General features: G+C 47.4%; 1 protein-coding gene across 2 annotated transcripts; it reads left to right on the plus strand.

The window, feature by feature from the left end:
• The first annotated feature begins 711 nt into the window (after window positions 1-711).
• Window positions 712-24,556, plus strand: LOC142011925 (5-hydroxytryptamine receptor 7-like). Of its 2 annotated transcripts, XM_074991659.1 has the most exons (3): window positions 712-828; window positions 1,487-2,058; window positions 22,547-24,556. In XM_074991659.1, the coding sequence occupies exons 2-3, from the start codon at window positions 1,550-1,552 to the stop codon at window positions 23,316-23,318; spliced, it is 1,281 nt and encodes a 426-aa protein (XP_074847760.1). In that variant the 5' UTR covers window positions 712-828; window positions 1,487-1,549; the 3' UTR covers window positions 23,319-24,556. The 2 variants fall into 2 exon arrangements, with proteins under 2 accessions (XP_074847760.1, XP_074847761.1); XM_074991660.1 differs by lacking the exon at window positions 712-828 and having other exon boundaries at window positions 1,445-2,058.
• The last annotated feature ends 1,643 nt before the right edge of the window (window positions 24,557-26,199 follow it).

Below are 26,199 nucleotides of genomic sequence, written 5' to 3' on the forward strand. Positions count from 1 at the left end.
TTAGCCACAGGCAGTGAGACAGCTCCAGTCCCACAGCGGGGCAGCACCAGCTAGGCGGCCCAGGGCCTCCAGCCACATGGCGGGGTCCAGCAGCCCCTCCGTGGGTGGTGGCCCCAGTGAGAGGCGGGGTTTTATTTTTTGGGGGTGGGGGAGGCTGGGGCAGGGGGAGCCAGGGGGCGGGTGGGCAGTAAACCCTCCAATGTAAGGGACTAGCGGACAACCTTCCCCCTCATTAGCCCCAGGGGTTCACTGCACTCCAGCCTGCTGTTCTAGAGCCCCAGGGACGGAGAGTCCCCAGAGCACATGGAGCCAAGAGGTGAGGTACCTGCAGCCATGGGCTGAGTGTGCCTCTCCCTACTGTCAGCTGCACCTCCCTGCCCCCTCTCCGGATCCGCCCCTGCCCCCGCTCCCCCAGGCCCTGGCTGCCTGAGAGGCCTTTTTCTGGGGGACGCAGGTGCCTGGGAAGGCTGCAAGAGGGGGGAGGATTTTGCAAGATCCCTGTAAAACCTCTCGGCCCGCGCCGGGGCGCACAGGGCAGCCGAGGTGGGCGCGGGAGGGCGGGGACTGCATCCCCCACCCCAGCCCGGAGCGCCGCGCCTGGCGCTGGGGCGGCGCGCGTGTGCTCGGGAGCAGGCGGGCCGGCAGGGGGCCGGAGACCCCGGGGAGGGGCGCAGGGAGGCGGGGCCGGCGCTGAGCTGCGCTCCGGGGTGCCCGATCCCGCCCGCGGGCTGCTTGCAAGGAGCCGGGGCCGGGGGGAGGCAGCTCCCGCCGGCGAGCCCTGGAAGATGCCGCGGGCAGGAGGGCGCCGGCTGGGCTCCGCCCACAGAGGTATCGCCGGGTGGGCAGAGCCGGGGCTGGGGCCGAGCCCCACGCAGCAGGGGGGCGGGGGGGGGGAGTCGGCGAGCCGCTGCTGCCCCCCGCCGAGGGGGCGCGGTCGGGAAGGGAGCGAGTGGCGGCTGCTGCGAGGCTGCCGAGCGGATTGCAGCCGGAGCAGCTCCCCCGGCGCCTTAGAGGTTAGCAGGTTTCTAAGGCATCGGCTTTGGCTGAGCGGCAACCGGGTCCCTTGCTCCGCCGCCCGGAGGGGGAGGAAAGCAGCAGGGAGACGGGGGGAGTCGTTCAGCCCGGGGGGCTGCGTGCGCGGCATGGGGTTTCAAGTGCGCGGCGCACGTGTGGCTCTGGTGACGGGTGCTGCTCTCTGGCACGCACTCATACCAGCCGCCCCCCTCCGGCCTGAGATGTCCCCAGCGGCAGCCTTGGCACCGTAAGTGGCCAGGAGTGTGCTGGAAGTTTAGCGGTGGTTAACTCAGCTTCCTGCAGACCGGCTGGAGGGGTGTTGAAAAAGCCAGGGAGTGACTCCGGCGGCGCAGGCGTTAACTAGTGGCTGGCACTGCAGATTTAGAGCCGAAGGAGAAATTAAAAAAAAAAAAAAAAAAAGAATCGAGGAATGTGGAAAAAAAAAACAAAACCCCAAATCTGTGTGTTGTAGGTGTCGCCCGGGAAAGCCGTGGGAGAACATTGGGGTTGTTCCTCCTTGCCATGAGCCGAAAGGATGATGCTGAGAGTCCTCCCCAATCAGTTTATGGAGCAGGGTCCTCTCTTTGTGGAGACGACAGGGCACAAGTATCCCACTCCGGAGTCACTGCCCGATCCACCCATGACTGAGGGATTCTCGGCCCCAGCTGAGCCAGACCTGCTGTCCTCCAACCTCACCAACTCTACGGACTGTGGGGAGGAGATCCTGCTCTATGGGGACACGGAGAAGATTGTGATCGGGACGGTGCTCTCCGTCATCACCTTAATGACCATCGCAGGGAACAGCTTGGTCATCATCTCGGTGTGCATTGTCAAGAAGCTCCGGCAGCCTTCCAACTACCTGGTGGTCTCCCTGGCAGCGGCTGACCTCTCGGTGGCCTTCGCGGTCATGCCCTTCGTGATCATTACAGACCTGGTGGGAGGCGAGTGGCTGTTCGGGAAGGTGTTTTGCAATGTGTTCATTGCCATGGATGTTATGTGCTGCACCGCGTCCATCATGACCTTGTGTGTCATCAGCGTGGACAGGTAAGCAGGCCTTCGCACCTCTGTGTGGAATGGTGGCAGCCGGGCTTGGCTGAAGGGAGCTTGGCTGAGAATCTGTGCCAAGGTGGGTGTGTGGCCATGTCCGTTCTATGGCTTGGGGAAAATGGGGCATGACTTGCTCAAGTCAGTGCGGAAAGGGACCTGGTCTCCTGCTGCCAGCCTCCCCTGGGAAGTGGCAGAAGCTCCCTAAAAGTGGGGGGGGGGTCCACAGGTACCCAAAGCATGGCTCTGCCTTCTGTGCTGCCCCTTCTCCTAAGGACTCTGCCCTCTGGAGTCTCGCCCCGGTGCTTTCTCTTCTCCCCCAAACTCCACCCCCCATTCACTCCGGTCTTTCCCCCTTCCCCTGCCACTTGCCCTTATGGCTGGTAAAAAGTGGGAGGATATGGCCCACCCACTTTTGAAAATGTGGCACCCTTCTGACACCCATCCTCCCCACACCAGCCCCTCTTCCTGCTCTCCCAATGGACAAGAATCACTCATCAGCCTCCATGTCCAAGTCCAACCCGGTGTGCAACTGCATAAAAAAGTAGGAAGTTCATTGAAAAATCTTGATACTCCATTGGGGCTGTGTTTTTTCCTGGGCAAACAAGAAACAATGTGTATTCTTACAGCCTTTCTGAATATTAGCGGGCCACTCCTGCTAATTCACCATTGCCCATGATTAACCAGCTTTGCTGAGTATTCCGAGCATGGCAAACAGCCCTTATATTAAACCCAAAATGATTAGAAAACTGTTGTTATAAATTGAAGTCTTCATTAGTCCCAGTTTTATTGTGTCAGTGGGTTTTTTGCAAGAGAGCTAATTAATTAAAGGCAGTGTGTTTAAAATACAGAAGCACAGATCAAAGCAGAAAAAAATCTATATCACTTGTTTTAAAAATTATATACAAATAGTGGAATATATGAATTTTTGCTTTTTGGGGATTTTAGATGAGTGCAGCATTAAAACAGGGACAGCTTAAAAATGAAATAGACCTGCCTTTAAAATGCACCCACCTCCTCTTTTTAATTAATAAAGTGGACAGACTTGAATTCGAAAACAATTTTTAAAAGCCACCATTGCAAGGAGCAATAGAGACCAAGAAGTGAACATGAAAAAGAACAGATCTCTTACTAAAATTAACTGCAGTTCATGCCACTTACTAATTTTGACCATCTGGGCCAAACTCACTGGTGGTGTAAGCAGGCACAAGTCCAGAGCAAGCAAAAAATTTGTGGAGTTTGGCCTGTCCTCTTTCATCACTGATAACAGACACAGGATTTCAGGGAACTGCTGGTTACAGTGGCCAGAAAGCATTTTAATCCAGAAAATGCAACAGGGCCAAATCCTAAATAGGGCTGAGTTCCTGTAACAGTCATTGATTTCAGTGGAGAAGCAATTGCTCAGAATTTGGGCTTTGGGGATTATAGAACAGAATGTGAGTTGATCTGAGTGCTCAGCACAGCTCAGGTGTAGAGGGAGACAGATGTGCATTCGATTGGCTTGGTAAAATAGAGCAACCTCAGGACTGCTCTAAATTACCTTGGGTGCCTGCAGCCATGAGTAGCCATTCTCCCAGTTGGGGATTTCTGGTGCAGAAGAGAACTCTAGCTACTGTACCCATCTCCAGATTGCTCCCTGACTAGGTGGGGGGGAGTGTGGGAGGTTGGTATATGAGTTGCTGCAGCAGCTCTGCATCGCCTACGCAACTGGGAACAAGAGTTACCTCTGCCATGAGTGATGCAAAGCTGTCGTAACGCAGGGCAGCATCAGGGCCTGTGAGCCATCCATTGAGAAATTCCTGATGCCAAAATCAGTTAAAAACAACCAACCCACCCCTTTCTCTCTCCACCTGCTCCCTGCTTCCCTCTTCCCCCAATTATTTACTGACACACAAAAATACATCCTCTGTTTAATCCTCTGCAGAAGTCAACAAATGAGTCTCCCGATGGTGAGTGAAACAAATCACTCCTCTGCCTTGATTGTTCTTTCCTGTGTGCCAGATCGTGAGCTACGTTTAGATCGAAAAAGCAGAAAAAGGGAACTAGCAGGGTGCTGCCTTAGAGGCTGGGGTAGGGGGTGATGTTATACAGTGAGGTGACTACTGTGCTTTCAGTTAGCTCAGCTGGGTGACCAAGTAAAGAGCAGTGACAATCAGAAGTTGCAGCTGAGCTGAGGTTGTTCCTATGAATGCTTAATTTGTACCTTGTAGTGAATCCATCTGGACCAGTAAATTGCTGCTTGTTCATGATTATACACCCCACCCCATCATTGCTGATTGGTAAATCCCTTTGGAAAGAGGGAGTAAAGTTTTGGTGACTAACTAAACAGCAAACAATTCAAGGAGGAAAAAAAAATCCATACACCAGGGGTTCAAATTGTAACCGGAATGGGCCGCTCACCAGAGAATTGTATTCCTGTGAACAAAGGCCCCTTTTGATTTGTATAAAAATAAATGGGGTCTAACCATCCCATGTCACTGGGGTTTGTAATGAGATCTATTTCATTGTAACCATTAAATGGAATTTTAATACAAGTTGAACCTCTCAAATCCAGAACGCTCTTGTCTGGCAAATTCCATAATCCAGCATGATTTTAATTAGTCAGATGACCACTTATCATGGGTGTGGCCAAGTTTCCCATGGTCCCATAAAGTTTGTTTCCAGCCACCAGTCCTGGCTAGCTGTGTTCTGTGCTGTTATTTAGCTGTAATTTACCTGTACATGTCTTCTAAGAGCCCAATAAGCAGTGGAAGTTTTGGTAATGCTGCTAGACAGTATTGACCGGCAAATTATCTCATCTGGCACCATTCCGGTCCCCAGGGTTCTGGACACGAGAAGTTCAACTTGTACATCTATGAACACGGTAACAGCCACTCTGTGATGTGTGTCAACTGCTCCTTCTCTGATTGCTCCAATAAGCATGTGATAGCTCTGTGAGCTACAACCTAGGCTCACGACCTTCCCCTACATGTCTGAATCAGGTGACGAAGGGAAGATGTTGGTTGCTCTTCCAAGCTGTGCTTACGTGAGTCTCCAGAACGTGATGCTGCTCACCGCAGAGAGTGCAGATGTTCTCCAGATGATTGTGCATCTCCCTGGGCTCTTCGTGGGTGGTGACACTTGAATGTGCCCATGCACTCTGCTAGGGTCTTTTGGCTGGGTCCCTTCTCCAGGAGGGGAGGGGACATGGAAGGGGGACAATATGTGGCAGTTTCCCAAAAGCTGGTGACACCAACATGAGACATCACTTACAGTGTCTGGCTCAGAGTATTGTGAACTACCCCCACCATCTGCATATGGGGTTACTGGGAAAATGTGGCATGGCACTGTTAACTATTTCATTCTTCAGAAGAAAGGAAAAGGAGGGTTAGAGATTAGCATCCTATGAGCCTCCCTCTCAGGTCTGTCCTCGTTGGGCTTCTGAGTTATTCTCTTTACAGGTGGGGCAGTTCACACCTTTCTCCTATTGCTTCAAGCTCTCTGGTAGACCTATCTTCAGGGGCTAGCTTGGCAAATTAGGAAGGGCTGGTCCTGCTTGGGGCAGGGGGCTGGACTCGATGGCCTCCTGAGGTCCCTTCCAGCCCCCTAGGAGTCTATGAAACTGGGGCCAACTGTTTCTTTTGAACCATCACAGCTCAACAAAACACAACTTTGTTTTAAATGAAAGCTGAGAGCCAGGAGAATAAGTGAGGAATTTTAGAGAGATATGGATATACTGTGTTAAAGAGTACTGCTGGGCCTGACCTCTGACTTAGAGTGTCATTAGTTTAAAATAATGTTGCCAGGTACTCTGTCATGTACTGCTGAAGACTCAGAGCCAACTCAGAGCCAAACCAGAGCCTGGTTTCTAGGATTTGCTCAGTTAGGCTATTCCAGATGCAGGGGAAATGGTCAGTAATTCCCCAGGCAGCCTCCTTCCTCTGTAAACTGTCTTTTGTTCACAAAACGGCAAGAAGTCCTGTGGCACCTTATAGACTAACAGATGTTTTGGAGCATAAGCTTCCGTGGGCAAAGACCCACTTGATGCATGATTCATCGTGAAGGTGCATGATGAAGCAGGTCTTTGCCCATGAAAGCTGATGCTCCAAAATATCTGTTAGTCTATAAGGTGCCATAGGACTTCTTGTTGTTCTTGAAGATACAGGCTAACATGGCTACCTCTGTGATACTTCTGTTTACAAACCATTTAATTAGCAATGAAGAGTGTCTGCCTTTGGTGGATCAGGTTGCACTGGGGCCCAGTTGATTTCTCTCTTGTGTTCTGGCTTCTCCTGGAGTTTTCCTGTTCACTAATGGGGTCTATATAGATTTCCATGATGGGGCATGTCTGTGAAGGGTCTTGAATGGGCTGCATTGCTGCTGTAGTTCATTTGTTCTCCTCCGCTTACCCAAAAATGCCCCTTGTTTTGGAGATCAGATCCTGCTCCTGACCTAGGGGCGGCTAACTATAAACAGAGATGGGATCAAGGCGGTACCATCTGGTCCAGATCCACACATGGGTTTGTAACCCATCTAAATTCTGGGGTGCTCAGGTGTGGGATTTTAGATTAACCTATTCTGAAGTGCTTTCACATACCTAAAAGGGTGTTACAAGGAGGAGGGAGAAAAATTATTCTCCTTCGCCCCGATGAAACTGCAGCAAGGGAGGCTTCGGTTGGGCATTAGGAAAAATATCCTAACTGTCAGGGTAGTTAAACACTGGGATAAATTGCCTCTGGTGGTTGTAGAATCCCCATCCTGGGGGATATTTAAAAATAGGTTGGATAAATATCTAACAGGGATGATAAAGATGGTGCTTGGTCCTGCCACGAGGGCAGAGAACTGGACTTGATGACCTCTCAAGGTCCCTTCCAGTTCTAGGATTCTATGAAGATAAGAGATTGTACAGGTGCCATGGCAGATACAGGCTAACACAGCTATCCTTCTGAGATTTGTTACTGCCTAGGCCTTTAACGTTTATTTAAGGAATGCAGTAGATTTTTGGAGGGCAGGGAGAAAGAGGAAAAAATTACCCCTTTTACTGGCCAGCCACAGCACCAGCCAGACACTTGGGAATTTTAGACACTAAGGACCCAGTGTGAAATCCACGCTGGTGCAGAGATGCCGAGGGCATGTCTGATCAGTGCTGTCCACTGCTATGCACCATCTTAAAGGATGCCTGAGCCTCATTCTGGCCCTCAGCGGGCGGTTGAGTTCGATACCAAACAAGGGTGGAGCACTGGGGCCCACTTCTTTGCTTGACCAATCCGTTCCAAAGTGCTGAAATCCCCTGCAGTACAGGCCACGCAGGCTCACAAGCATATGTGTAAAAGCAGAGCTGGTGCGTGGGGGATGCACAGAGGGGGTCACATGCACCCCCAGTTTTGCCCCCTCTCCCATCCTCCATCAGTGCTGGGCCATTCTGGAGGAGGAGCAAGGTACTGCCCCCACATTCACCAGAAGGATGGCGCTTCCCCGGACAAAACCAGTGGGAGTGGAGCATGGGCAGGGAGAAGATGGGACGGGGATATGGGCAGGGCAGGGGCTCAGGGGTGGTGCCCCTGCAGAATCCCACACCAGTTGCCTCTCTGGAAAAGCATCGAAGAGAGTCTTGAATGCGTCTGGGTTTACCTCAGTATGGGTACATTAACTACATATAGGCCAAACAGGTAATAACACCTCCAGGCCACTTGTACGCTGGTGGGAGCGTGGAGTGTACTTGTATCTACACACAGCAGGGAAAAGCTGTGGCACTGAGATACTGCAGGGGTAAATATAGCAGTGTAGAGGTTGGAGGTGCTGCTTGGGCCTCTTGAGCAGTGTGTGTACATAAGAACGGCCACACTGGATCAGACCAAAGGTCCTTCGAGCCCAGTCTCCTGGCTTCTGTCAGTGGCCAGTTGCAAGTGCCCCAGAGGGAGTGAATAGAACAGGGAATCATCTTGTGATCCTTCCGCTGTCATGCATTTCCAGCTTCTGACACACACAGGCTAGGGACACCATTCCTACCCTGCCTGGCTAACAGCCATTGATGGGCCTAACCTCCAGGAATGTATCTAGCTCTTTTCTGAACCCTGTTAAAGTCCTGGTCTTGACGGCTACGTCTACACGTGAAGCCAACATCGAAATAGCTTATTTCGATGTAGCAACATCGAAATAGTCTATTTCGATGAATAACGTCTACACGTCCTCCAGGGCTGGCAACGTCGATGTTCAACTTCGACGTTGCGCGGCACCACATCGAAATAGGCGCTGCGAGGGTACGTCTACACGCCAAAGTAGCACACATCGAAATAAGGGTGCCAGGCACAGCTGCAGACAGGGTCACAGGGCGGACTCAACAGCAAGCCGCTCCCTTAAAGGGCCCCTCCCAGACCCAGTTGCACTAAACAACACAAGATCCACAGAGCCGACAACTGGTTGCAGACCCTGTGCATGCAGCATGGATCCCCAGCTGCGGCAGCAGCAGCCAGAAGCCCTGGGCTAAGGGCTGCTGCCCACGGTGACCATAGAGCCCCGCAGGGGCTGGAGAGAGAGCATCTCTCAACCCCCCAGCTGATGGCCGCCATGGAGGACCCGGCAATTTCGACGTTGCGGGATGCGGATCATCTACACGGTCCCTACTTCGACGTTGAACGTCGAAGTAGGGCGCTATTCCGATCCCCTCATGAGGTTAGCGACTTCGACGTCTCACCGCCTAACGTCGAAGTTAACTTCGAAGTAGTGCCCGATGCATGTAGTCGCGACGGGCGCTATTTCGAAGTTAGTGCCGCTACTTCGAAGTAGCGTGCACGTGTAGACACAGCTGACGTGCTCTGGCAACAAGTTTCACAGGCCTATTATGCACTGCATGAAGAACTATTTCTTTCATTAGTTTTAAACCTGCTACCCATTGATTTAATTAATTTCAAAGTTTTGATGTTAATGGGAACAAGAAATAACTTTTCATTATTCACTTTTTCCACGCTAGTCATGATTTTATAGACTTCTATTATATCCCCCCTTAGTTTCCTCTTTTCTAAGCTGAAAAGCCCCAGTCTTTTTGATCTCTTCATATAGGACCCATTCCAAACCCCTAATCATTTTTGTTGCCCTTTTCTGAATCTTTTCCAATGCCAAGACATCTTCTTTGAGCTGAGGCGACACCACCCGTATGCCGTATTCAAGATGTGGGTGTACCATGGATTTATATAAAGGCAATGAGATATTCTCTATTCCTTTTTAAATGATTCCTAACCTTCTGTTTACATTTATGACTGCTGCTGCACATTGAGTGAGTGTTTTCAGAAGGCTGTCCACAATGACTCCAAGATCTCATTCTTGAGTAGTGATAACCATCATTTGTTATGTATAGTTGAGATTATTTTTCCAATGTGCACTACTTAACATTTAGCAACATAAATTCCATTCGCCATTTCGTAGCTCAGTCACTTAGTTTGGTGAGATCTTTCTGAAGCCCTTTACAGTCTGCTTTGTTCTTAACTATCAGGAGCTGTTTGGTATAATCGGCACATTTTGCCACACTACTGATTACCCCTTTTTCCAGATCATTTATAAATAGGTTGAATACCATTGGTCCCAGTATAAACCCTTTGGGGACACCGCTAGTTACCACTCTCCATTCTGAAGAGTTGCCATTCATTCCTACCCTTTGTTTCATGTCTTTTAACCAGTTATCAGTCCGTTAAAGGACATTCCCTCTCAACCCATGACAACTTACTTTACGTAAGAGCCTTGGTTGAGGGATCTTGTCAAAGGCTTTCTGGAAATCTAAGTACACTATAGCTACGTCTACACGTGAAGCCTACATCGAAGTAGCCTATTTCGACGTGGAGACATCGAAATAAATAACGTCTACATGTCCTCCAGGGCTGGCAACGTCGATGTTCAGCATCGATGTTGCGCAGCACCACATCGAAATAGGCGCTGCGAGGGAACGTCTACACGCCAAAGTAGCACACATCGAAATAAGGGTGCCAGGCACAGCTGCAGACAGGGTCACAGGGCGGACTCAACAGCAAGCCGCTCCCTTAAAGGGCCCCTCCCAGACACACTTGCACTAAACAGCACAAGATCCACAGAGCCGATAACTGGTTGCAGACCCTGTGCATGCAGCACGGACCCCCAGCTGCAGCAGCAGCAGCCAGAAGCCCTGGGCTAAGGGCTGCTGCACACGGTGACCATAGATCCCTGCAGGGGCTGTAGAGAGCATCTCTCAACCCCTCAGCTGATGGCCGCCATGGCGGACCCCACAATTTCGATGTTGCAAGACGCGCAACGACTACACATTCCCTACTTTGACGTTGAACGTCGAAGTAGGGCGCTATTCCCATCCCCTCATGGGGTTAGCGACTTCGATGTCTCACCGCCTAACGTCGATGTTAACATCGAAATAGCGTCCAACACGTATAGCCGTGACGGGCGCTATTTCGAAGTTAGTGCTGCTACTTCGAAGTAGCGTGCACGTGTAGACACGGCTTATATGTCCTGGATCCCCCTTGTCCACATGCTAATTGACCCTCTCAAAGAACTGTAGTATAGTAGTAACGTCTGATTTCCATTTACAGAAACCATGTTGACTTTTCCCCCAACAAATTATGTTCATCTGTGTGTCTGAGTATTTTATTCTTTACCATAGTTTCAACTAAATTTCCTGGTACTGACATTAGACTTACTGGTCTGTAATTGCCAGGATCACCTCTAGAGCCCTTTTTAAATATTGGCATCCCATTAGGTATCTTCCAGTCCTTTGGTGCAGAAGCTGATTTAAAGGATAGCTCACAAAGCACAGTTAATAGGATAGGGTATACATTCAGGTGCATCACACGCTGCTGGCTTAAGCAGAACCTTGCTAGCTACAGGACTATTTTGACGTGTGTTAGTTGCCGGCCACAGTCTGTTCTGTACGCACTGCTGTCGGTGTAGATCTACCCAAAGTTAAGTTTACCTGGCACTCATGGGATGAAAGATGGTGCTAGGATTCTAGTGCTGTATAGCACATGCATTTTGACACACCCGCACTCCCCAGTGATTGTAATGCTGCCTGTCAAGTGTCACAGGATTCTTCCTCCCCTTCCATTACCGTGGGGGAGCCATTAATAATGGCACTCAGGCAGTAACCATAATACCCACCCTTTTTCATCAAAAATTTTCAATGTGCTTTTCAAAGGAGGGCAGTATCATTATCTCCATTTTACAGGTGGGGAAGCTGAGGCATGGAGTGTAAAGCGGTTTGTCCATGGTGACTCAGCAGGCCTATGAATCCCAGTAGGCTTTCAGATGTGGACACTATATAATAAACAGTCAAAAAAGTTTATTAGGTAGTAAACTATTTTGCTAGTCTTTAAAGTGCTACTTGACTGCTTTTTGTTTTGATAGTGTATAGACTAGCACGGCTTACTCTCTGTTACTAGTCAAAAAAGTGTGGCACATCTGCGCTGTATAAATATCCCCCCCCCCCCCCCCAAAATAGCCCAAATTGCCACTGACCCCTGCATCAGGCAATGTGATTGCTTATTGTCTGACAAATGGAATCAGAAAACAAAGTGACCGTGGCTGCTTTTGGACTGTACCTTCTGTCAGTTGATGGGGGTGGAGGACTCTGTAAAACATCTGGGCCTACTTATAAACTCTGACCGTTTTCATCGTATTTTCCCCATTTTATGAAACCAGTCGGCAAAGTCCATAGCATTCAAGTATCCATTTTCTCTGGCTGCGGCAGCACAATGCATGTTGCTGCACCTGCTGTAGAAAGCTACTTCTAATAACGAGCCAATGAAATGCAATTATCGGCCTGTCTTCTAGCTATGGTTACAGCTGTCTTCACACCAGTTAATGTGTAACTTCCACTTTTTAAAGCATTTTAAATGAATCAGAAATGTGTCGGCTTCTGAGGAAACTGGGTGAATTGCTTAAAACGCTTGTAGGTTTAAAAAGCCGTTGGCTTAGATTTCCCCCCTTCACAGTGGCTCTTTGCAGAGCCACTACAAGGGGAAATGCCGACCCCGCAGGAGCCCGTTCGCGCTGGGAGGAAGCTAAAATGCTGCTTCCAAGCCCAAAAGGGCTGGTGGGGAGCTCACCCTCCCTCCCTGCTGTGGGTTTGAATCATAGACTCATAGAATCATAGAATGCTAGGACTGGAAGGGACCTTGAGAGGTCATTGAGTTCAGCCTCCTGCCCTCATGGCAGGACCAAGTACTGTCTAGACCATCCTTGATAGACATTTATCTAACCTGTTCTTAAATATCTCCAAAGATGGAGATTCCACAACCTCCCTAGGCAATTTATTCCACTGTGTGACCACCCTGACAGTTAGGAACTTTTTCCTAATGTCCAACCTAAACCTCCCTTGCTGCAGTTTAAGCCCATTGCTTCTTGTTCTATCCTCAGAGGTCAAGAAGAACAAGTTTTCTCCCTCCTCCTGATGACACCCTTTTAGATACCTGAAAACCACTATCATGTCCCCCCTCAATCTTCTTTTTTCCAAACTAAACAAGCCCAATTCTTTCAGCCTTTCTTCTTAGGTCAGGTACTCTAGACCTTTGATCATTCTTGTTGCTCTTTTCTGGACCCTTTCCAATTTCTCCACATCTGTCTTGAAATGCGGTGCCCAGAACTGGACACAACACTCCAACTAAGGCCTAACCAGAGGCCTAACAAATGCCACGTCTCAACTCCAATGGGCTGGTGGGGAGGGGAGCCTTCCCTTTAGAGCTGCCTCCCCCACCCCAACTCACCCACCTTTTTGCACACTGGCAAGCCCAGGTTTCCCCCAACCCAGAAAGTTGATGTTTACTTTGCATTTTGCTCTGCTCCATCACATTTAATTACTTTATCGGCTCAATTATTTAATAAGAGTTCCACTTTTAAAATATTTTTACAAATATGAAATTCATAAAGAGAAATGGTGAAATTCAGATGCCTGAACTGAATGCTGCATGTGCAACAGATTTAGGGCTGTGGATAATTAGAAATAGTTGAGTTGTGGAGATTTAGAAAATGTGTCTGCGCTCGCCATCAAAGGTGGTGTGTTCTGCGGTGAACTTGAAATGTTAATACATTTGATCCTTGTTTAACTTGTTCTGTGCACTACCATGTTGCTAACCTCTCTAGTAAGACTGTAACTACAGTAAATGTAAGTAAATGTGACGTTTATGAGCAATCGGTTCAGCTGAAAAAAGTGGGTGTGCCGTAGAATTGTTTGTCCCACTGAAGTGTGCCACGTTACTGAAAAGGTTAGGAACCACTGCCTTAGACAACAGCTAGTGGCTATTCAAGAGCTTAAGACAGGTTCTGTGCTCTGATCCACTTCCTTCTCATGACTCAGCCAGGGACAGGATGCAGAAGCCATCCCCAAGTACCCTCCTAGACAGACACTTACTCTAGTGCAGGCACTGAACCAATTCCTGTGCCGCCTTCCATGGTCCCTTGTTCCAGCAGAACGTGCAGGCTGCTGGAGAGAGGGGCACGGCTGAAACACAGCTTGATACTTGAGCATTCAGTAAGGATTTAAAAGTAGCTATCCTTAACCTTCAAAACTCCATTACAAAGGAAAGCAGCTGAATTGGAGCTCAGCTGCCAGTTCAATACCATACAGTTAGGCCTCAATAAGGATCTTATTTAGTTAACACTCTACAGAGGCAACTTCTCCTCGATGACCATTCACATCTCTCCATCAGCTATACTGAATGGCCACAATCATCCTGACTAATCACCCTAATTTACAATAGCTAGTAACTTCCTTCTTTTGCAGTCATTTTCTTACATGTATACCTGCCTTGGTGTTTCCACTCCAGTCCCTCTGATGAAGTGGGTTCTAACCAGAAAAGTGTATGCCCTAATAACTCTGCTGGTCTGTAAGGAGCTACAGGACTCCTCGTTGTTTTTTGTCAGGTGCACAAGTTAGAGCAGCCCCCAGACACCAGGGCTGGGACAGAGAATTAGGGAGCTGTAGTTGGCCCTGCACTCTGGTGCACTCAAAGAAAGCTATAAGAAGCAGATAATATCGCCACAAAAAAAAAAAAAACTGTCCTGTGGCACCTTCCAAGACTAACAATTTAATTAGGTAATGAGCTTTCCTGGGTAAGAGCCATGTCTTCCGATTTGGAGCAAAAATAGGCAAAAAAGCGTTTAATGCTTTAACTTCCCAGGACATACTGTAATGGACTTTAAAATGGTCATCCTACCACAAAAGGATTTTACCACTAGGTTACAAAGGTTACATCTAATTGGAATTAATTTGTAAGTGTGACACATTTAACCTCATGCTTAACAGAGATCTCGATTATCTTATGCATTACAAGGGCAATTTTGCCACATTTGATATTCACAGGAACGGCCCCCATCCCACTTCACTTCATTTACTTCTTCCACGGGTCCTATTTATGACAGGTAACCTCACCCCCTCTTTTTTTCCCTTTCTTCCTCTTCCACTCCCTGCTCACTATCTATCTATCTATCTATCTATCTAAGATAGATAGATAGATAATGTCCTGTATTCTTATTTTTGCGTCAAATCTGATAAAATGGGCCTTACCCATGAAATCATCATCATCAATAACTGTGGGCTCAGCGCCCGTTGGTGTCTGATGCCTCTCTCACTAATCCTTTCCATCATTCCCTGTCCAGTGCTGAGTGGCTTAGTTTCTGTAGACTAGCTCCTCACCAATCTACTACATCTATCCATTCTCTGTGGGGTCTGCCTCTCCTATTTGAACTGTCCATTATACCGAATACCAAAGTCTTGATTTTTCATTCATTGTTCATTCTGCAAATATGCCCATATAGTTGTAGTTTCCATTTTATAACCTTCTGCAGCAGGTTCTCTTTCGGCCGTATCTTTCTATATAATTTCTCATTGGTGACCTTCTGCATCCATCCTGTTCTCAGAATCTTTCTATAACAGCTCCTTTCGAACGTCAATATTCTTCTTTTCGAACCTTTCTTTATCACCCATGTCTCACAGCCATACAACATACAGCTGAATACACACGTTTTCAGGATGCTCAGCTTCATTCCTAAGCTAATCACTTTGCTTTTCCAGATCTTATCCATCACCTTCAAACTCATTCTTGCTTTCGCTATTCTAGTCGCTATTTCCTTCTTACAGGCTAGGTCATACGTTACGTTGCTCCTCAGATATGTAACTTCTCTACATTTTCTAGTTCAATACCATCGACCCTGATCTTCCTTCCTATTTCCTTATCTCCAAATACTATTGTTTTCGTTTTATCGATGTTCATAATAAGTCCGTACTGCTTCCCTTCTTTGTTTAGCACCTGCACCATTTTTGCTAGCTTCTCCTCATCTTCCTCAATGATAACTATACCATCCACGAACCTCAAGTGGTTAATCTTTTTCTCATGCACAGATATCCCTTCTACCTCTTCCTTGATTTAGTCCATTGCTCCCTCCAGATGTGTGATGAAGATACTTGGTGATATTGGATCTCCTTGTCTCATGCTTCTACTTGTTTTAAACAAACCTCCCAACTCTCTGCTTGTTCTCACCACTGCTTCTGCATTGTCATTGATGTCCTTCAACAACTGTATCAGTCTGCTATCCACTCCATACGACTCCAACATGGCTCAAGTCACTTTTTGATCTATACTGTCAAATGCCTTTTGAAAATCAACCAAGCAAGTGTATATGTTCTTGTTCTTTCGTCGAGCTTTCTCCGCTATCAGTCTTAGTGCCAATATGTGCTGTATGGTACTTCTATCTTTTCTGAACCTCACTTGCTCATCTGCTGTATGTTCTTCTATCTGCGATCTTAATCTCTAGTCAGTATCATCATCAGCACCTTACCTAGATGACTTGTTAGGGCAATCGTTCTGTAGTTCTTGCACTCCAATGTGCTTCATTTCTTGGGTACTGTCACTAGCACAGATTTTGTCCATTCCTTAGGGGCCTTCCCTTCTTTCCATGCTATATTACATAGTCAGTGTATTTCCTGAATCATGCTTTCTTCATCGTATTTGATTGTCTCTCCCGTGATCTTATCATTTCCAGGGCTCTTGTTGTTCTTTATTCATTTCACTGCTTTTTCTACTTCCTGCTTCAAAATATCGGTCTTGCTGTAGATGCACAATGCCGATATCTTTCAGTTCTTCAATCAGTCTCTCTGAGACACTTGGGTTCAACTGTGCTTTGTATAGATCGGTTCAATATCTCGTCCATTGCTGCACTATCTTCTCCTTGAATAGTAACAGAGAGGTCATGAGAACTTCTTCGTTCTCATCTTTGATCACCATCTGCTTTGGTTGCCACTTCCTATTAATATTCCTAATCATTTTATACATCTTCCTGGTCTTACATTCGCCATAATACCTCTCTATGTCTTCACATTACTCCTCTAACCATTTCTCCTTATCCTTTCTGGCTGCTTTCCTCAACTCATTGCATTTCACCCTATATTACTGTTCTGCCATCTCGGAAACATCTTTTCTGAGCTTCAACACTCTCTTCTCTTGTACCAACTTCAGTGTCTGCTGAGTAATCCACTTATTATTGTTTTTTACTCATGAATGCTCATTATCTAATAAATAAATGTGTTAGTCTTTAAGGTGCCACAGGACTGCTTTTTTTTTTTTTTTTTGGTAAAGCTACAGACTAACATGACTACCCCTCTGGCAGAGATATGTTAACTCTGGTTTCTTCTTTACATCCTAAACATAGATGGGCCCATAATCCATACAGGCTGGAGATCTCTTCAGGGTGTTTGAAAGCGTAATGCCTCGGAGGGCAGCACCGCCAATAGAAGTCAAAGCCAGGTCTTTGTTTGACATTATTTGTAGGCATTTCAGTGAGTGTGAGAGAGTCAAGGGATAAGTGATGCTGGCAGAGCACATGGCAGGCAACAAAGCCTTCTGTTTTGCCTGGAGAGGCTGATTATTTCACCCCATTGTTATGCAGGTTGCTACCAACCTGACAAATGCAATCTAAACAGTAAGCTGGCAAAGGCAGTCCTCTCAGAACTCTGCTGCTTAGACATTAGCTGAGAGACAGGTGTAGGGAGATTCATAGACCCAAAGACCAAACAGGACCGTTGTACCATCTAGTCACAACTGTATGAAATAATTCCTACAGCAGCGAGGTTAGAAAAACATCCCATCTTGATTTAAAAATGATCAGTGATGGTAAGTCTCTCACACCCCTTGGTAAATTTTGCCAGTGGTTAATTACTCCCAGTATTAAAATTTACACCTTATTTCTAGTCTGAACGTGTCTAGCTTCAACTTCTAGTCATTGGATCCTGTTGTGTTTTTCTCTGCTAGATTTAATGAAGCTTTATGTAATATTTATTCTGTGTATAGTTGCTCCTAAACAGCAATCAAGTTCCCCCTTAATGTGCTGTTTGTTAACCTAAATAGATTGAGCTCCTTGAGTCTATGACCATAAGGCATGTTTTATTATCTTTTATTCATTCTCGTGGCTCTTCTCTGAACCCTTCCAATGTATCAATATCCAATCAACATTGAATTGGGATAGAGTTGTGGTCGCCAAACACAAAGACAAAACAACCTCTCTATTCCTATTCAAGATGCCCCTGTTTATGCAATCAAGGATTTCATAAGTCTTTCTGATCACAGCATTGCACAGGTTGCTTATGTTCAGCTGATTACCCACAATGACCTTTGAAATCTTTTTCATAGATGAGTCACTTTATTCCAGGATAGTGGCCCTTAGCCTGTAAGTATGGCCTATGTGTTTTGTTCTTAGATCTATACCTTTACATTTCTCCACATTAAAACACTTACTGATCACCCATTTGTGATCTGTCCTCTTCATTATTTACCAGTCCCCAATTTTTGTGCCATCTGCAAACTTGATTGTTTTGTTTTCTTGCAACTAACTTACCAAATGTTAGCTAGCATAGGGGACAGGAACCAAACCCCGTGGGACCCTAGTAGGAATACATCTGCTTATTGGTTCTCCAGGTCTGTTACTTAGTCAGTTTTTAATCCATTTAATATGTGCCATTTAATTTTATATTGTTCTAGTTCTTTAATCAAAATGTTGTGTGGTGTCAAGTCAAATACTTTACAAGTAGTCTAAATACATGACATCAACACTATTAATCATATCAACCCAAACTGTAGTCTCATCTGAAGAAGACATTATGCTAGTTTGACAAGAGCTATTGTCCATAAACTCATGTTGTTTGGCTTAATTTATACTCTTTTAATTCTTTATTAATGAAGCCCCCTAGCAGCTGCTCCATTGTCTTGCCTGGGATCAGTCTTAGAAGAAGAGGCTTTTAATTACCTAAGTCACTTCATGTACTCTTTTAAAATAAGGGCACAATATCAGCTTCTTCCAATCTTCTGCAACTTTCTAAGGCTTAATGATAATCAACATTAATGGGCCAGCTCTTTCAGAATTCTTGAATGCGAATAATCTGTGCTGTGTTTAAAATTTCTAGCTTTAGTCTCTTCCGTTTAACATCTTCCTGAGATATGAGTGAAATGTGATGACTCTACACCATCTGCTTCTTTCCTTGGAGTTGACTCTGTTCCTTCTCTTCAGCGAGGCATCGTGGGGGCGAATGTCTGAGTATGGCTCACCCACTCTTCAGCCCAGATGGCTCTTTGTCATTGCATTATGTCATGTCCTCCTTTCCATTGTGTGTACACAGAGGGAGTCTTGGGCTGTGGTGCCATCAGCAGAATGCAGCTGTCCACTTACGCTATTCCCATGCTACAGCTGCAGCTGGAACAAGTCCACCTAACCGCTCGCTACCCCGAGGGGGTTCTCCCATTGCTGTAGTTACCAGCTTGCAAAGGTGGTAGCTGACTACACCGGTAGCTTGACTGCATTGCTCAGAGGTGTGGATCCTTCACACACCTGAGCAATGTAGCTGGGTCAACTAAACGTTCTAGTGTAGACCTGGCCTGGAAGAGGAGAGTGGACGAGAGCAAACTAGCTGGTGCTCAGCTCAGAGGGTTGGAGGTCGTGCCAGTGGTTACAGTGCTACTTCTGTTGACGAGCTGTGCCCACTGATTCTCAGTGAGTCTCTTGCTAGATTTCCTGGACCCTGAGGTAGCCATGGTGAGCAGTGTTCCCTCAATCTTTTTTTTTAACCCATGGAGGGAATAAAGTTTGTTCTGTGCTCCAAGGCATATGCACACCGGCTGTGGATGCTGTGGGGCATTCTGGTAACCGGAAGGGTGGTGTCTGAATCTCTCCTGGGGGGCTGCCCAAGCACTCGGCTTGCAGGGAATGGTGATGGTGGGCAGTTGCATTTTGCTAGGTGTTTGTGACTACTGCAGGCTGAAAAAATTATTCCCTTTTCAAGAAAAAATTCCAAAGAATCACTTTTCCTCACCCAATGAAATGAATGGGCAGCGGGTTTAAGACTAATGAAAGGAAGTTTTTCTTCACGCAGCGCACAGTCAGCCTGTGGAACTCCTCGCCAGAGGAGGCTGTGAAGACCAGGACTTTAACAGGGTTGAAAAAAGAGCTAGATAAATTCATGGAGATTAGGTCCATCAATGACTATTAGTCAGGATGGGTAGGGATGGCGTCCCTAGCCTTTGTTTGTCAGAGGCTGGAAATGGGTGACAGAAGAGGGATCGCTTGATGATTACCTGGTCTATTCATTCCCTTTGGGGCGTCTGGCTTTGGCCTCTGTTGGAAGACAGGAGACTGTGCTACATGAACCTTTGGTCTGACCCAGTATGGCTGTTCTTGTATTGAAAAATTTTTTTTTGGGCCTTTGGGTTTATTTAAAAGTGTTTAGGAGATTTTTTTTCTCCCTTTTTCTGTCCCTCCCTCCTTTCCTACCCCCACCCTTATTTTTCTTGTACTGCACGGGAAGAGGAGGAGATGTACTTCACTCTTGTGGGGTTTTACAGCAAAATTTGTTTAAAATGTTGCAGTCAGAACACACCAAAATTTCACCCCATCTGCAAGTTCTTCTCTGATATTTTACTTCTGGTGGGAAGAAATGCTTTTCATCTAAACAGCTGTTGAGTGACAAATGTTGTCAGTTCTAGTGATGACTTTTCCCTTTGGGGGGAGAGTTTGCCATGGTTGACAAAAGGATTGCCATCTATTTAGTGTATCGTAGAAAGGTTAAGAAGTAACATCCTCCTGTCTATGAATATGTACACAACCAAGAGATGTCTGACGGCAGACAGCTCTTAAAGCTACCAGAAAAAGACATAATAGCCGCACCTACACGTGCCGGCTACTTCGAAGTAGCCGCGCCAACTTCGAAATAGCGCCCGCCACGTCTACACGTGGCAAGCGCTATTTCAAAGTTGAAATCGACATAAGGCGGTGAGACGTCGAAGTCGCTATCTTCATGAGGAGATGGGAATAGCGCCCTACTTCGACGTTGAACGTCGAAGTAGAGCAAGTGCAGCCGATCCGCGTCCCGCAACATCGAAATAGCGGGGTCCGCCATGGCGGCCATCAGCTGAGGGGTTGAGAGACGCTCTCTCCAGCCCCTGCGGGGCTCTATTGTCACCATGTGCATCAGCCCTTAGCCCAGGGCTTCTGGCTGCTGCTGCTGCAGCTGGGGATCCATGCTGCATGCACAGGGTCTGCAACCAGTTGTCGGCTCTGTGGATCTTGTGCTGTTTAGTGCAAGTGTGTCTGGGAGGGGCCCTTTAAGGGAGAGGCTTGCTGTTGAGTCCGCCCTGTGACCCTGTCTGCAGCTGTTCCTGGCACCCTTATTTCGATGTGGGACGCTTTGGTGTGTAGACGCTCCCCTGCAGCGCCTGCTTCGATGTAGTGCTGCCCAACATCGACGTTGAACATTGACGGCACCAGCCCTGGAGGACGTGTAGACGTTATTCATCGAAATAGCTTATTTTGATGTCGCTACATCGAAATAAGCTATTTCGATGTAGCATTCACGTGTAGACGTAGCTAAGGAGAGCCAGGGACTGGAAGCTGAAGCTGGATGAATGCAGATGACAAATAAGGTTCACATTTTTAACAGTGACAGGTAATTAGCTGTTGGAACAACAAATCTAGGGGTGTCGTGGGTTCTCCATCACTGGAGGTCTTTAACCCCAAACTGGATGTCTTTCTAAAACATCTGCTGTAGCTCAAACAAAAATTGTGGTCTCGATGCAAAAATTATTGGTTGAAGGAGGCCCTGTGACCTTTGTTATGCAGGAGAATCAAACTAGATAATAATTCAGGTCCCTTCAGCCCTTAAAACCTATGAATTCATCAATTACCCGGGCCTTTGGGTGCTCCCAGTTGCAAATCCTAGAATATAGCTCATGTTGGGATACTACTTGGAAGCTTCCCGTCACATGATTGGCTTCCTTGGTGTACACGCACCAGTTCTCAATAGGGTGCTCTAGCTTCAGTTGTTTCTCTAGGCACAACTTAAGATGTTGACGTAGATCCATAGACTCCCTATGTGTTTTGGTTCCTGAATGCCTTAGAGAATGTGGCTAATTAGAGAGGGGAGGGGTTAGGTGGGATATATTTCCCATGGGTAGGTGGGAGAAGGTTTAAGAAAAAGGTAGGGAAGGTTACTTAACCCCGTCTTTTCTTCCACTACCCTATTGGAATGCATTTTCTGCCCATCTCTTTCTTTCAATGCTTGGGCAAGTAAGTTTTACCAACTCATACTCTGTTACATTCACTTTCCAGATGCGGGTCTGCCCCTCTCTCTCTCTTTTTTGTACTGTGTTGAGAGACGGCTGGGGCACTTTTGACAACAGTCTGTAGGATTGAACTTTGAAGGCTGGAAGGGATCTTAGTTCTGGAGTTTTCATCCACTTTCGGGTAGACAAAGCCCGAGGGCTGAAGTGTGCTGTCTGTGGGTGCAATGCCCTTGACTTCACTTAGGGTTACTCCTGATTTACAATGGTGTAATGTAGAGCAGAATTTGTCCCTAAGTCTGACAGAAGTAATGGAAAAAGTTACACCTTGTGGCTTGGGCTCTTACCTGCTGGCGTGATAGGATGATGGGAGTTGTTGTGACTAGAGATCATTGAAAATTTCCCATAAAATAATTTCAGTGGAAAATTGGGTTTGTGATGAAATAATTGGTTTTCACAAAGTAAGTTATGATTTCCAACTGCGTCTGAAACCAGATACAGTTTCTATGATGCACCTTGTGAATGGGGTTCCTGTGGTATACCATGATGGCTCTAAAGGGACTACTGTGAAGAATCATGGAAGTGTAGTCCAGCTAGGGAATGTAAACTAGAGAAACCGTGGGTGCGTGAAGTATCTGGACTACAGCTCCCATGAAGTGTTGCACTGGCATTTCTTAAAGGACATTCAAGGGTTTCCCCACTACAAAGCAGGAATTTCGCATGGATAGTTCCAACAAATATTTCTTTTCCTTTTTGGGCAACTGTACCACATTTTGGAGGTGGGGGGAAAAACGCCATGGGGAGGGGAAAAAAAAGTTTTTTCCAACGAGCTCTCATTATGACTGAGCTGACACTTACCAGGATTTCTGTATACATTTGACTACTCACACCTTCCTGGGAACCAAAAAACAAACCTGACCAGCTTTGCATCTGTTTTGCAGGTACCTGGGGATCACACGGCCACTGACATATCCTGTAAGACAAAATGGGAAACTCATGGCCAAAATGGTGTTCATTGTTTGGCTTCTCTCTGCCTCCATAACGCTTCCACCTCTGTTTGGCTGGGCTAAGAACGTCAATGTTGAAAGGGTCTGCCTTATCAGCCAGGACTTTGGCTACACAGTCTACTCTACTGGGGTCGCCTTCTACATCCCGATGACGGTCATGCTTGTCATGTACAGCCAGATCTACAAAGCAGCCAAGGTCAGTGCAGAGAAGCACCAGTTCATGAACTTCCCCAGACACCAGGAGGAGGAAGGCGTGTATTGCATGGATGTCAGCGTCCGAGGCCATCACAGCTCCAAGCGCAGCAAAGCAGTGGAGGAATGTGCCACCTTATCCAAACTGCTCAGGCAAGATAGAAAGAACATTTCCATCTTCAAAAGGGAGCAGAAAGCAGCCAGGACCCTCGGCATTATCGTGGGGGCCTTTACCTTTTGCTGGTTCCCCTTCTTCCTGATGTCTACGGCCCGGCCTTTCATTTGTGGCATCCAGTGCAGCTGCATGCCGCTGAGGCTGGAAAGGACCCTGCTGTGGCTGGGTTACACCAACTCCCTTATCAACCCCCTAATCTATGCTTTCTTCAACCGCGATCTAAGGACTACTTTTTGGAACCTTCTCCGATGCAGGTACAGGAACATCAACAGGAGGCTGTCTGCAGCCAGCATGCACGAGGCCTTGAAAGTCACAGAGAGACATGAGGGCATCTTGTAAATTTCCAAGAGGGTCAAGTTCCCTCACGGAATGCAAGCACTTAGTGACTAATGAAAGAGGTCCTCCTGCCTATCCATCCAGTGTACTGCAGGGGCGATTGCCTGTGAAGTAGGGCGCATGTGTGCATTGTTGTTCCTCTGCCGCAGTTAACCATCAACAAGATTGCACAAGTCCTTGTGACCCATAGGCTGCTCAAGCTTAGAGCGGTAGAGGACCACACCTACAACAGAAGGAATCATAGTCCTTCCCTTTTCCTCTTTAATAGTGAGATTCAGCCCATGGAGATGGCAGTCCATGCGAGTATGTGGCCCCTCGGAAGGCAAATCAGAATCTCCTGGACTCTCTTCCAAGTTCTGACACTGACTGACTGTGTGACCTTGGGCCTGTCATTTTATCACCCTGTCCCTCATTTTCTTTATCTGTACATGCAAGAATAATGATGCCTGCCTTTGCAAAAGGCTTTGAGCTCTGTGGCGAGGGAAAGCCTTATGTGCTATTCTTTGAGCATAGACCGCATTTCTATATCAAACAGGAGAACAGCTCCAGGCTGCATCGTAGATGTCACCAGAAGATGACATAGCCCTACACTTTTCACCCCTGCTTATAAACTGTTGCAACTGATGTGATTCCATTGCACACTCAAGCCAGTTCTAAATTTGCAAGGCAGGAAACAATACCAATGATCCTCTTTCCCCAAGCCCTGTTGTTCCATCCCTGCAACTAGCATGCTTACCAATGACAATGCAAAAACTTGTTTATAGTTTGATAGAGAAGTTTAACAGTTTATTTATATCAGAGAAGCAAAGAGCAAGTCAAGACTGCTGTATTTACTGGGAGATATATAGTATAGTTCATTCACAGCTAGGTGATGTGTTTTTCTAATTTTGTGGCTAATTGATTAATCAAGGCACTACATAAGAGCACGATTTGGTTGACAAGAAACAAACTGTATTATCTCATTGGCTGCTTTATGTGCTGCACTGTATGTACAGAAAACATGAAAAATATCAAACAGAACAATGCATAATTTCTAAAAAGAGTTTCTTTATTCCATTCTAGATTTTTTCTTTTTTTCAATGGATTAAGACCTTTGATGCATTTTCCCACCCTTTCATCGAGTTCTTTTTGGCCCTGATCTCAAACCTATCAGAGTCGATAGAAAAAATGTCCACTGGTTTCCCTGGGGTTTGGAATTTGTGAATGTAAAACTGTTCCTTTCCAGGCTGAGGAAGAGGTTGTACTAATGCATGGCAGGTCTTGGACTCCTCTTTCACAGAGATTTCCTTTGTTAACCCCTACAGAAACAAAGGCGAGACTGAAGTATGAAATAAAGGGAGTTCCTGGTACTTTAAGAGTGAGACCTAATAAATAATTTTGTTAGTCTTTAAGTGTATGTCTACACAACAAAGTTATATCAAAACAACGTCCGCTATTTTGAAATAACTTGGCGAGTGTCTACACAATGCAACCGCTATTTGGAAATAATTTTGAAATAGCGGTCGGCTTATTTCAAAATTGGTAAGCCTCCTTCTATGAGGAATAGCACCTATTTCTAAATAGGTGTTTCAAAATAGGGGCTGTGTAGTCAGGGACGAGGGGTGATTTTGGAATTAACTATTCCAGAGTAGCTTATTCTGACATAAAGCTGCTGTGGAAACATAGTGTTTCAGACTAGAGCCCTTGGAAGCAGAGTGCTGTTTTTATATCCCTCCCACTGATTAAGCCTTGTGGGGGACCAGGGCCAAGCATATTTGTGGGCCTCCGTGTGGGCAAAGGAGCAGGGCACAGGGAGGTCAGTCTCTGAAGCGAGGGGCAAGGCAGGGCAGCCTTGCTATGCCCAGCCCCGCCTGAGGGCACTGCTTGTAAACTGGCTGGTGTCAGACACACACTTGGTCGGGTGCTCTTGGGAGGAGGACTCATGTTGTGCCATATGCCTCCCCACCCCCACCCCAGCTCTATGCCCAGTGTCCTCCCAGCCCTGCTGCCCCACTGCCTTAGCCAGCAACCCTCTGCCCCACGACAGATCCCACACACAGAACTCTCAGGCCTTAGATCAGGGCCCTTCCCCACAGCCCCATCCCCACAACTACCCCAGATGCCTCCTCACACTCCAGAACACACCAACTTCCCCTCACACCCTCTCCTAGCCCAGCACCCCCCAGAGATCCACTCCCCTGTGCCCTGCCCCAGCCATACACCCAGCCAGCCCCAGGGCAGCGGATTCTTTGGGAGCAGTGTGAGGAGGGTTTGGTTTTCAACCAGACTGAGCACTAAAAGGCTGGTTGGCCACAGTAACCAGCCTCTGCCAGTGGGTTGGGCAGAGATGTGGCTGCAGCTGGAGCTATTGACACCTGAGCACAGTGGCTGAGCCAGGTTTCGAGAGCGAGGTGGCACAGCCAGGGGAAATCCTGTCTGCCCCTTTCTGCCCCACAGTGGCCTGATTGCCTTGTCCCTTTGCTGTGGGGACAGACTCCCCTCCTTGCCCCAGCGATGCTCCCACTGGGCTGGCAGGGTCTGCGTCAGCTCCTCCCAGCCTGGCAGGTCCCAGGGGACAGGTGAGTGAGTGGGGACAAGTGACGGGGTGGCAAGGGAGCAGTGTGGGGGGGGGGAGCAGAGTGAGAGGGGGGCGGGGCCTTAGGGGTGGGGTCTTAGGGGCAGAAATGGGGAGGGGGGCTGGAGCAAGGGTGTTTGGTTGTCAGGAATTAGAGAGTTAGCTACCCTAGGCATGACCAGCCAGGCAAGGCCCTGCCCCCACCCTGGCTGGGTCCCTCAGGACCACCTGGAGGGGCCCAGCCTAGCTCCACACATGCCCCTCCGCCCAATGTCCCAGACTGGCTGCACTTCTATGGCTGTCCTGGGTTGGGGGAGCAAGGTTGCCAAT

This window comes from Carettochelys insculpta, chromosome 4 (genome assembly GCF_033958435.1).
Source record: "Carettochelys insculpta isolate YL-2023 chromosome 4, ASM3395843v1, whole genome shotgun sequence".
NCBI lineage: Eukaryota > Metazoa > Chordata > Testudines > Carettochelyidae > Carettochelys > Carettochelys insculpta.

Coding starts and splice junctions, on each gene's coding strand:
- LOC142011925 (XM_074991659.1), top strand. CDS start 1,550: ATGATGCTGAGAGTCCTCCCCAATCAGTTTATGGAGCAGGGTCCTCTC. Junction 2,059..22,546: donor TGTGTCATCAGCGTGGACAG/GTAAGCAGGCCT, acceptor TCTGTTTTGCAG/GTACCTGGGGATCACACGGC.